At 32.9% G+C, this 12307-nt stretch overlaps 1 protein-coding gene and 1 pseudogene across 2 annotated transcripts; both read right to left on the reverse strand.

Moving 5' to 3' along the window:
• Positions 1-585: 585 nt before the first annotated feature.
• LOC149563856 (RING/U-box superfamily protein) lies at positions 586-3469 on the reverse strand. Of its 2 annotated transcripts, XM_089826987.1 has the most exons (3): positions 3431-3469; positions 3091-3203; positions 586-1709 (listed from the first exon to the last, which is right to left on the reverse strand). In XM_089826987.1, exon 3 carries the CDS (start codon positions 1631-1633, stop codon positions 941-943), a length of 693 nt encoding a protein of 230 aa, XP_089683113.1. In that variant the 5' UTR covers positions 1634-1709; positions 3091-3203; positions 3431-3469; the 3' UTR covers positions 586-940. The 2 variants fall into 2 exon arrangements, with proteins under 2 accessions (XP_089683113.1, XP_089683112.1); XM_089826986.1 differs by lacking the exon at positions 3091-3203.
• Positions 2495-12307, reverse strand: part of LOC149563857 (origin of replication complex subunit 6-like) — a 44575-nt pseudogene continuing 34762 nt past the window's right edge.

Here is a 12307-nt window from a genome sequence, read left to right on the forward strand (position 1 = left end):
TCCCAGAAACACCATGGAACATATAATTTCAGTTGTTTTTTTCCAGTAAATAAGCTCTCTATGAACTCTTCCACGTCTCTAAGCATTTTCATGATTGCAGCTACATTGACTTGCTTGCTAGGCCTCCCCTTCTCTAATGTGATTAACTATTGCTGTATATTTAAAGAATTAAGCTCGGTGTGTCCAGTAAGGTTCTTATACTTTCACTGATCTGATCTGCTTTTGTGACCTCACTGGTTCATAACTCCAGACCATACATGCTTCGCTTAGAGCTAGTAGGCAAACACTTTTCTTAAAATTAGAAATTTTTTTGTAAAAATTCTTTGAACTACTCTGAAAAGGCCACCACAACAATTGAAGGACAGACAAAATAAGAATGCAAATGACAGTGTAATCTTATACGGATATTACAAGTTCCATAAATAAGCAAACTTTGTCCAAAAACAAATTATTATTCCAATTTATTATTCTCTAGTTGGTCCTGCTTAAGATTATACTCGATAAGTAACATAGATTTTGCGAATGTACAAACGAGAGTATGAACTGTTAATAGCCAAGATGACAACAATCAGACATACAAAACAATGGTGGAACTAAGCTCAGATGAAATAAATAATAAGAAAACACATGCCACTAGTTATTAGTAACTAGATACTCTGATCAGACTTCATTTCCAGGCTCAGTGCCTTAAAATGAATCTCCAATCATAAATCACAAATGTGATATCAAGCGCATCAGGAAAGTCCAACAGGTATCAGAATGCAGCTAACTGGGTCACAGTAACAGTTAACACAGCTTTTATGAGCTCAAGAATTTGGTTGCATCTAAGCAATATTCACATGTTCCAGAAAGTATGTGACCTCTGTTTCAATTTTACAATCAGAAAACCAAGAATTAATGCGAGCAAAAAGTTCATTCAATGAGATATAGTATTGCGCATCTATGAGAAAAGTAAGAAGAAAACGACAAAAGCTCCGAGGAGTAGGATAAGTTTTGACAGGATGTCTTCTTGCTCTTGTTCTGGAGTCCTCTGATGCTGCTGAAATCCATGGGGGTGACCATGATGGAATACATTGGGAAAACCATACTGAAACCCTGGAGTCGCACCATACCCAGCACCGTCTGGAAAACCGTGCATTTGGAAGCCAAAGAGAGATGGAAATAACCCAAAGCCTGCAGAGAATGTAAAATTCCCAAACCTAGGTGCCGCCATTGGAGCAGGTGCACCCCCCATGAAGCCAAATGACTGATGTTGGTACTGATTAGGGCCTGGAGGCGGAGTTGTTTCGAGGCGGTGACCAGCAGGCCTATTGGGAATATTTACACCAGGCACAGTTTTGGATCTTGGATCGGGAGCGCCTACTTTTCCTCGTCCATACAAGGGAACAATCTTGCTCTCTTCCAGCAAAGCCTTACAAACAGGACATTCTTGGCATTTTGAATGTCCATAGAGCCACTTGTACAGGCAAGGCCAACAGAATAGGTGACCACACATCGTTACAATTGGATCCTGTGCCAAATCAAGACAAATATTGCACTCAAAGCTCCCCGTGTCACCATTGCCGCTACTGCTGCCTGAGGAAAAACTTGAATTGCGTTGTGATGATGATTGAAAAGAGGATCCTTCATCCATCTTTTATATTCAGGTAAATGCACTATAATTCACTACAACAATACAATAATTCACTCAAATAGCCAAATTGTGAAACCTGAAAAAGGAAACAAAAATAATTAAAGATTCGGAGCCATTGAAAACAACCTTTTACTTAAAGGAAATATGTAGCTACAAAAATCCAAACCCAGTTCAAAAAGTCACTATAGCACTAGAATAGTTCTCTTCAAAAGCCTTGATTTAACTCTTGAGCATTTATATTCGGAGAAGGCAACGAGACCAGTTCAATTAAGCAAAACAGAATATGTCAAATTGAAATCAAGCTGGACACAAAAATTGAAGTACCGCACTCTGAAAGCCTAAATTTTAACCATGACAAGTAAACTTGACAGAATAGTTCCACAAAATTCCCTGATGGGAAAGACACGGGGATTGGTTTTGGGGACCAAGGGCCTAAACTTGGGGACTGTGGCAGCAACGATGGAAGGGGCAGCACTGATAAAAATTGAAATGAATAAAAAAGCTCAATGTAAAAATCTGCAATATAACATCTCTGTGAGTTCCCCATGACCGGAAAACTAATTTTCACAAAGTTAAAGGTTGCAATCAGTACGTAATGGTATGTGCCATATACCAAGCAACCTGATGGCATCCCTGACAGAGGTGGTGGTGGTGTGGGAGGGCATTTCCCTCAAGTCCCCGAGCCTCAGAAACTTCTCCATACCAGAGTTGTGGGTTTTCTTTTGGGAGGAGCATCCCCTTGGAACAGGGTTAGCAGACAATCTTCACATTCTCTTTACTGCACGATCTTGATATGATGCAAAACGAAATACAGTTTTTAACGAAACTTTTTTCTTGCTCATTCATACAGCAGTATTAAAATCATTCCCAAATATGTAAATTTCGGACCAAAATGATTAGCCCTGGCAAGACGTGATTCAGAAGCAGCTGGAAAATAACTGAATTACTTAAATCCTGAAAAGAACAAGAATTCCAAACCCACTTTAAAATTTACCACTCCATTACAGCATTTCTACCTCAAAACAGAAACGATCCGCAAAGACACATTCGAGAATCATGAATAAAATACAGCCATTGTATTTCAAAGCCTACATTCAAAACAGAAACTAGGAAAACCGGCAAAGACACGTCCGAGAATCATGAGGGGCTACGCAGTCAAGGCAATCGAATAGAAAACTCCAACAGCTGGTGATATATATAACCCAAAACCAGTTTAGGGCAATGCAATTAAAGACGCAAAACACTGTGACAAATCTAAACAGAGAACGAATTCAATAAGTGGACTTAAGTACATAGAAAATGACGAGAAATGTTCCCGATCTAGAAAATAAAGAATCAAATCCGCTTTGAGCACAGGAAAACCAAAATAATTAAATTTGGACAAATTTTACATGCATCAAAATTACCCAAATTGAAGAAGTCGAAAAGTAATCCGAAAAGAGGAAGAAAAGAAATACCCAGCAGATTAATGCCACGGATGCAATGTAGACAGGTTAATTTAATCAAATCGATAGAAATAACGAATCCAAATTAGAAGACTCTGGAAATTGCTCCATCGAGCCCAATTAGTCTGAAATATCAACATAAGATTTCACCCTCAATAAGATGAGACCCTAATTCCCCGTTGTCAGAAACTAATAATCACTGATGCCCAAATTTATCAAACAAAAAGCAAGAAAACTCGAAAGTATTCGCAGAATTAAAACAAAACCTAACATCTGCGTGTTCTGAATTGAGCCATTCTTATTTTCAAATCACAAACAATTCATTGCAAGGTTTGAATTTTCGTTGGCGTACCTGCAGATGGCTGTGGAGTCGCGTAGTTTGTAACGTTCTAAGAAAAGCTAGACGGAGTAGCTTTTATATTTGTTTAGGAGGAGAGGAACGAAGATTCTGGAGATTAGGCATCTTCCACGCTGTTTCCGGATGGTGCTTAAATGTCAAAATAATAAATGTAAAATTAAATCAATTTAATTTTTTTGGGGATAGATAGCGGGGCAAAGTTTTAGATTAATTATTAATTTTTTTTTTGAAATTAATTATTATATATTAAGTTTTTGTAGATTCAAAAATCAAATTCTTTAACGAGAGGCTGTTGTGTTTTAATTCTTGTCTTAAACCAATTTAATTTAACAAATAATGTTAATAAATGTTTTGAGATTGAAAAAAAAATGTAAATGTAAATTAGTTTAAACAGAAAATTTAATTAGATTTTATAGGTCAAAACAATGCAAAAAATGTGATGAATGACTTTAGTTTTCATAAGAGATATTCTTATTTTCTATTAAGAGAGGTAAGCATAGGTTCAAAACTTATGCCACTATAAAAGGGTGTAGAAGAATTTAACATGCAAAATAAAAGAAAATCAATAATCCATAGACACGTCTTATATCATAACTCAACATAGGATTAACATATCATAATGTGGTGTATAATTGTTTATAAACCATATTATATATCCTTGATACAATCTTTTTACATAAATGTCATTTTTACTTATAGTGTTTTCTTCTTTGTTACTATTTCATCTCCATTATATCTTTTACTTTTTTTTTATGTATATAATTATGTAGTTAAACGTATCTTGTACTCTTGAAATGCCTTTGTAGATGCTACGAGTCACTCAAAAGTGTAGCACTTGACTTGAAATAGCTTTAACTTGCTCTATCTACAAGAGTTTTATTTATTTACGACCAACCTTTGGTACCCATGTGGCTTTTCACCATTGGCCTCCATTAGGCTACACTTTTAAGTGGTGAACCCAAAGAGATAGGTATGACTCCATCTTGTCAATAATAAATAGTCAGTAATGAAGGTTTTTTAGATAGGTCATAAATTCTCATAATCCATTGCATGTTGTTGGCAAGTTGAAAAATGTTCTCTATAATAGATATCTATTCAAAGAAAATACTAGGGGAATGTTTAGAGCCTCTTTCAATATCCCTATCACCAAATCAAGCTACAACTCGGGATATATGTAAGATCAAATGAAAATTGGCTTGTTATGATTGAATTTGGGGAAACAACTATAAGAGTGAGTTCTCTTATAGGTTCAATGTCATATCTTGGTGTTATCATTGAGCGAAACTATGTAAATAAAAAACACTGAGTGAGCAACAATGATCTATGAATTGTCACTTCTTTAACACCAAGGAGACGAATATGAATTTAACCACTAGAAATAAAAAAAGGAATTGGAGGATCCACACCTGAAAGGTCAAATTTGCTCACATCTCAAAGCTATAGAAAAAAATGTTTTTTGGTAAGGTTGCTTATGCCTGTTGTTTAAAGAAAAATTACAACTATTTTAGAGGGGGTTTTGAAGGATGTATCAACCCATGTGAATGTGATCTCTAAGCATTTTAATGAGTATAATTAATCTAGGAAGCTTTTTTGCAAGGTAGGTTTAAGGGAAGTAAATTTTCAAAAAAAATTCCAATATTGAAATTGATGAAAGAAGTAACTAAGGAAGCCAAACATTATGCAAATCATGAATTAATAAGTAGGTCGAATGATTTATAGCCTAGTCTATACATCTTTATGTAAAGCTTAGAAAAATAGTATATTCCTATTGAGGATACACGTGTTTTGAGAAACATTATGTTTCGTAAAGCCATTCTTCCCTAATTTTATTGTTTTGGCAAACAAATGCAATTTTACTATTTTGGGTAAGGTTACCCATTCTTCCTTCATATTTTTGTTTAACTTCTTATTTGTAGAGAATTGGGAACTCCCTAGGTAAGTTTCAATATCTTGTTAATCATGTTTTCAATGCCACTTTATCTTTACTTGTATTCTTGTAGATTTAGATTGATCAAAGGGTATTCTAGCAGATATATGGCTTAAAATGGATAACAATTTTTGGAAGTAACAACTATATTATGAATGGTTGGCTTTTAGATGTTAAAATGTCATTGACTTGAATATTTGTTGGACTTGTGTTTGAAAAAACATAAAAAATATTCTAGTGTAACAATTTGATGGTATAATAGGCAAGAGTCTACAACACAATAGTAAATTGTCAATCTCTCATCAGGAAGGTCTGTAATCGATCGAAGCCTAGATTATTTATTATTCTTGTTAAGATTAAATTATTATTGTGTTAGTCTCGAGTAGATTCGAACCCAAGACCTCCTCGATGAGAGGCTCACAATTTACTAATACATTGTAGGCTCTTTGCCTACATAATAATAATTAATCTTAACAATAATAAAAAATCATTTAGGCTTCGGTCGATTACATATCAATTTTTTTTTGGTGATATAATGTTCAAATTTATTTCATCAACTTGTTGAAAATTAAATAGAAGAAGCTCATTTAAGTAAAGATATAAAGTCCGTTAAGAAGTTCCAATTCATTCTACATAAAAAAAAGAACTAAAATGTTAGTGAATTGCTCTTCTCACACCCTTTATTATTGATATAAGGAACTTCTAAAGTCCTTAAATATATTGTGAGTTTAACACAAATGAAGCAATCATATTTTCAATTGACTTTATGTAAATAATTTTTATGATCTCTGAGTATCTTCCTTTAAGACTTTCTTTCATATATTTCACTAGAGAATTCCCTTGCTATTAAGGGCAATGAAGATTCAGGAATTTAGATTCAAATAATATATTTCCTAGAAAAGGATGAATGATCTCCAATAGTAAATATTTTTAATATAAGAAAGTCTTTCTTAAAATTCATATATTTTATAAGAAAACAAATGAGAAATTATTTGGATAACTTATTTGATTTTATTTTTTAATAGATTTAATTAAGTCTAAATGAGCAAAGAAAAATAAATAATTAGACAACTATATAAGATTAGTTAGATTATTATAAATAATTAATATAAATAAATATATAAATACCATAAATTAAACAATGCAAAAAATAGCTTGTTAGAAAGTAAAATCTATAAATTTAACATTTCTAAAAAAAATGGAAAAACATAAAAGAAAAGACTTATATCTCTTTAATTTTGTTAGAAGTTCTAAATTTATTCTAAAGATATTCCTATAATAGATCTTTTAGAAACACAAAAGAAATCCTTTAATCAAATTTAATTGATTCTTAAATGTAAGATCAAAGTTTCTTATAGAATCCATGCAACATTGTTTGGTTTTTTTTATCATAGTTAAATCTAATGACCCCTTGGAGCTTACCTTGATTTTGAGAGGGTTACTTAGAAAGACATTGTAAGGTGAATTTCTTAGGAACATTTAAAGTTTATCTTATTAGTGGTTTTATATTTGTTCCATAGAATTAATAAGGACATCCACATTATTAAAATATGATATTACTTAAAACATATAGAATCCTGCATACAATTGAACATACATTAAATTCTATTTATTTAAATATAAAAGAATACAAACATGGCATTAGATCTTGACTAAATGTCTAAGTATATAAGCCAAGTGACAGACATAACTTAAGAGAATTTCTTATTGTTAAAAAGACCATACAGTCAAATAACTAGAGTACATAAACCTATAGCTAATGATAATCTTGATAGGAGCTCTTGACATCTATCTTCCTCTAGCAAACCATGGGAGAGAATATTGTTGAGTTTCTTTTTTTCCCAACTACAAAGTACTTATGCTTCTTCAAAATCCTTCTTGACATAAAGGATACTTGACCTTGCACCATCTTAAACTAAAAATAAACCAGAGCTAGATATCAAAACTATAGATGCACAATATGCATGATGTAAAAATAAGAGCCACACTAGACTAAAATAAACTAAATTAGGCTCAACTAAGTGAAACTAAATTGGATGTGCATGTGCAAACATGTGGTCAAATAGCATGAGAATACCATTGGTGTCTTGTAACTAGGTATAGGGAGAGTTTCCACCATTTACCTTGAATTTTGAGCCTAGATTTTAGTCACAAGTTAGCTCGGTGTTTTGGTTTCTATTTCTATACATTTTTACTCCTTATCAATCTATATTAGTTTTTTATTTCTATTTTTTCAGAAACTTGACTAATTTATCATCTACACAACACCATTTAAACATTTCTATTTTTATTCATCACATTTGTAGTGAATGATCATTGTCCCACCTAGTACTTGAGTCTCCTCTAGAGCCTAGTGGGGCATATTCCTTCCAAATTTGTGATTACAAGAAGGAGAGGTGATTTTAATTATTTGTGTTGCTTCCCTTTTTCAACCATGCATTTTTTAAAACTTGATTATAATATTTCCATTTTAGTTTGTGATTTAGAATTTTTTTTATGCATTGCATTGATTTACATTAGATCTTTACATTTGATGCTTAGATTAGATCTTATATTGGCATTATATCTATATCTCTTTTAGTCTATTGTGCATGAGTGCTACTACCTTGGAGTATAGTTAAGGCATTTTGATTAGAAGAAATCGTACACTTATGTATTCATTTGATTTCGAGTCCTTTATCTTTTCTAAGATTCTTGATGAGATCAATATGCCTACTAATGATATTCCTCATATCATTGAGAACCACTCTTCATACTCTTCTCATAATAAAGATGAGACTTTAAGATTCCATCCTATGCAAGTTCAAATATTTGTTATCACTGTGAAAAATTAAGCAATGGTTAGAAAAAGAAAAAAATAATCCTACAATCATCTCCATTATAAAGGGTTTGAGGAGGATAATAAATAATGATGAACATGGTGTGAACATATTACATAATATCTGTCATCTCATTGATAATAATAACAAGCATATTAGAGATTATGCCCAAGTGATAAATTTCATTCTACCTAACATTAGTATTGAGACTTCCATGATATTTCTACCTCTATTCCTAGTGTGTCCACTTCTACTCCATTCATTATCACTAGTTTTATTCAAAATCTCAACATTGCACATGTTAAGATTCCTAATTATATTATTTCCATTATTTTTACCTTCATCAATCCCCTTTTAGAATAGAGTTCATTTTTCATAATCAACTATTACTTCCATTTATTATAATGGTCCAAAATTTTTACACCTATTTCCTACCACTATTTCTATTGATTCTTCTATCAATAGTTTGGCTCAAACCTTTCTTACTTGGAACAAAGAATTGCTTCCATCACTTCATCCAAGTTCAACATTCTTTCTTGTGAAATTGCTAGTCTTTTTTCTTTGGATATTATTTGTGTTGTTATTTCTAAATACATAAAGATTCATCACCTAGATACTTATAATGGTAAAGGTGATCCTTTGATCCATGCCAAACCCTTTCAAACAGTGTGCGGTGATTCCATTCTTTATAACTAAATTTTTCAAGATAATGTCTTACAATAGTATTGTTCTTTGTCTCATTATTTAATTGACTCCTTTCAAAAGCTCTTTTATGATTTCATTCATAATTTTTTAAAATAAAAGTGGTCTTAAGATTTTTTCGATTGATTTAATGTATTATAAACAAGGTATTAAAGAAAAAATATTTAATTTCTGAAGTATTTGAGAAAATATGCAAATTAAATTCATGAAGTCCTCAAATACTTGCATGTAGAAAACCTGTCACAGAGAAGAAAAAGACAAGAAGAGGCAAGGGTTTGCTTTGAAAACATGTAAATGAGATAAAGAAAAGATAAAGAATTACAAAGAGATCAATCCTTATAAAAGGAGATCAAAACTCAACAAGAGTAACCTAATAAGTTACAAAGGGTAACCTAAAAGGTAAAAGCTAAATTAATTATTAAATAGAGAAAGCAAAAGGCGCATAAAGTGAAATCTTAAGAAGGGAGAAAAGGTAATTTCATTAATGAAATTAAATTAACCTTTTTCTTTAACACCCCCCTTAAGATGAGCAATAATGCAGCTACAAACAATGCAGAAAGAGCAAAGAAACTACAATGCAATGTTGAAAGAAAACTTGGGTCTTAGAAAAAAGGCCTAATAAGGTACCCAATCACAACAAAATCTCTATGAAATGAAGAAATAGAGAAAACCTAGTGGAAAAAACTCTACTCCAAAAAGAAATAGCTGAAAACCTAGAGAAGGACTAAAGAAGCCTCCAACTAGAGGAATGTTTTAGAAAAAGGAACAAAGAGTGATCATGAAGAAAACTGCTAAAGCATGTAGAAGTTACAAACTTTGTCAAAAAGAAACTATTGATTTGTAGAACCTCCTCTAAAATATAACCTGACCAGGTAGAAAAGACTGTAATCTGCATCAAATCAGGAGGCAAACAAAGGCAAACAATTGAACTCGAAAATACAGATGGCACGAAACACCAAAGCTTGAAGAGCTAATCAATCAAACCAAGGAAGCATGAGAAACAATAGGAACCCTCCCCTAATGCAGACAAGGGTGAGGTGACAGGAAACTGAAAAAGTGGGCCAAAAAATTGCATGTCAAGGAACCACGATCAAGATACACAAAAGAGTACATATGTGTGTACTAAGGTGATCAATCTTAGACATGTCATGAGGCTAATGTCATAAAAGGGACACTCACTAGACAAAGGAAGATGACAAACAAAGGCAAACATCAACTCCCCATGACACTTTATCAAAGTAGTGCATGTACAATAGGGCACAAGACATAATGAATCCCAAGAATACAATAATCTGTACAAGTGTCTTCAGATGACACTACTCGAATCAGAAGGCAAACAACTAAAACAAAAATATAGATGCAATATAGCACTTTATTTTAGTGCATTTGGAAGAATGCATACAAATTATATCAACAATGATTAGAAAGGGCAAAGAGCTGAAACAATAGATTTTACAACCCAAAAGAAGAGATCCCATGCTACGAAAATGATCCTTAGACCTAAAACATCCAAGATATCCACCATAGAGAAATAAAGAAAAAAGCATGATAGAAAGAGCATGGAGCAAAATCTAGAAGAAAATATAGTATTTTTGAAAAGAGGATTGAACCAACTTTTCAAAAATATAATGTTTTCAAAAAACAGAGATGGAATGCTCAAGATATGCCCTCCAAAGTGAAAAATTGGACATTTGACTTTGACTTCCCAAAAAGCAAACCAAATTACATCAAAACCAAAAAAATCCTACACCACTATCTTTTTCTCGGAATCGGCTTTTTGGAACTTCTTTCAGATCGAAAAAAGACCTCTGTATGCTCAAGTTACGGCCAAAAAAATTAGTAGGTCAAAAAAGGACCTAAAGGGCATGTAGAGTGCTAATGCAGTGTTGACGTCAACATTTCATTGTCTTAAAAATGATGGCTTATCGACTATCACAAATATAAAAGATTGCCACGTGGCAATGGGCCCCCAAAAAAAGGTGACATGGCACTTAACACATGGCAGGTGCTGATGTGGCAGTAGTGCCATGTGGCAGGTGCCAACAGAGCCACGTGGGTGGAGGAGGCATAGTGGTTGTAGGAGCGATGCAAAGGTGGCGATAGTGCAGAGGTTGTAGATAGCAATGTTGGAGCTAAGTATCTGAGTGAGGTGGTGGGCAGAGTGGCAAGTGGGCTGGAGGTGGTAGGTTAGATGGCGGTGGCTAGTTGGTTGTGACACCAAAAAATAGCGATAGTAGCTAGAAAATGCACAAACAACCGAAAAAGAGTTGAGTGGTGCCAGATGTCACTTTTGCACTCATAAAACCCTGTTGGTAACCTGTGTTTGCCAGGAAACAATACCCATATGCCAGAAAATGACCCCATTTAAATTTTTTTATTAAAAAATAATCACCTTGGAGTGTGTGCAGGAGGTCATATGACCTTCTTAGTAATTTTTTTTCCTCCTTGATCAATGTTTTCCAAAATGGACAAACTTTATATGGAAACAGGGGTTTTGATGCCTTCTAGATCCATTTGTGAAGTCTGTTTGGCCTCAAACTACTCCAAAAATTAGTGACCCCCCTATTTTCTTAGGAAATACTCAAAAAACTCTAGATTTGATCCTCCAAATACTAAACAAGCTACAATAGATTTGGCTCTGATACGATGAAGGATTTAAGAAAATATGCAAATCAAATCCATGAAGCCCTCAAATACTTGCATGTAGAAAAGCTGTCATAGAGAAGAAAAAGACAAGAAGAGGTAAGGGTTTTCTCTGAAAACATGCAAATTGTATTCTCAGATAAAGAAAAGATAAAGAATTACGAAGAGATCAATCCTTATAAAAGGAGATTGAAACTCGAAAAAGGTAACCTAATAAGTTACAAAGGGTAACCTGAAAGGTAAAAGCTAATTAATTATTAAATAAAGAAAGGAAAAAGTGCATAAAGCAATATCTTAAGAAGGGAGAAAAGGTAATTTAATTGATTAAATTAAATTAACCTTTTTCTTTAACATTTTCATTAGTAGATTTAAGCATTTATATGGTTGATTTTTTTCCCTGTCTGATGTTTATGTGATTAGAGATAATACTCTTCTTTACTCAATTTGTGTTGTGCATCATAATTATCAGCCTCAAGTGAGCTAGTTTGAAAGAACTACTCTAATAAATCTAGTTGATAACAGTGATTTTACATACTAATCTAATAACAAGTTTTAGAAATGAAATAAATTTATTAAGATTAATAATTTAGAATGTTGATGAACAAGCAACAACAACATACAATGGTGACACATATAATGCCCCACTCAGAGATCCTTGGAACACGGATAAATAAAAGCCATTTTTTGTTGTTAAAGAGCATGGAATTAAGCAACATCAACATAGAACTGATCAAAAGATCACAAAAAAAGACTTAACCAATCATCCAAGCAACCAATGAA

The sequence above is a fragment of the Cupressus sempervirens genome, chromosome 4 (genome assembly GCF_028749045.1).
Source record: "Cupressus sempervirens isolate cs-2001-9-10 chromosome 4, ASM2874904v1, whole genome shotgun sequence".
Classification (NCBI taxonomy): Eukaryota; Viridiplantae; Streptophyta; class Pinopsida; order Cupressales; family Cupressaceae; genus Cupressus; species Cupressus sempervirens.

Coding starts and splice junctions, on each gene's coding strand:
- LOC149563856 (XM_089826986.1), bottom strand. CDS start 1,633: ATGGATGAAGGATCCTCTTTTCAATCATCATCACAACGCAATTCAAGT.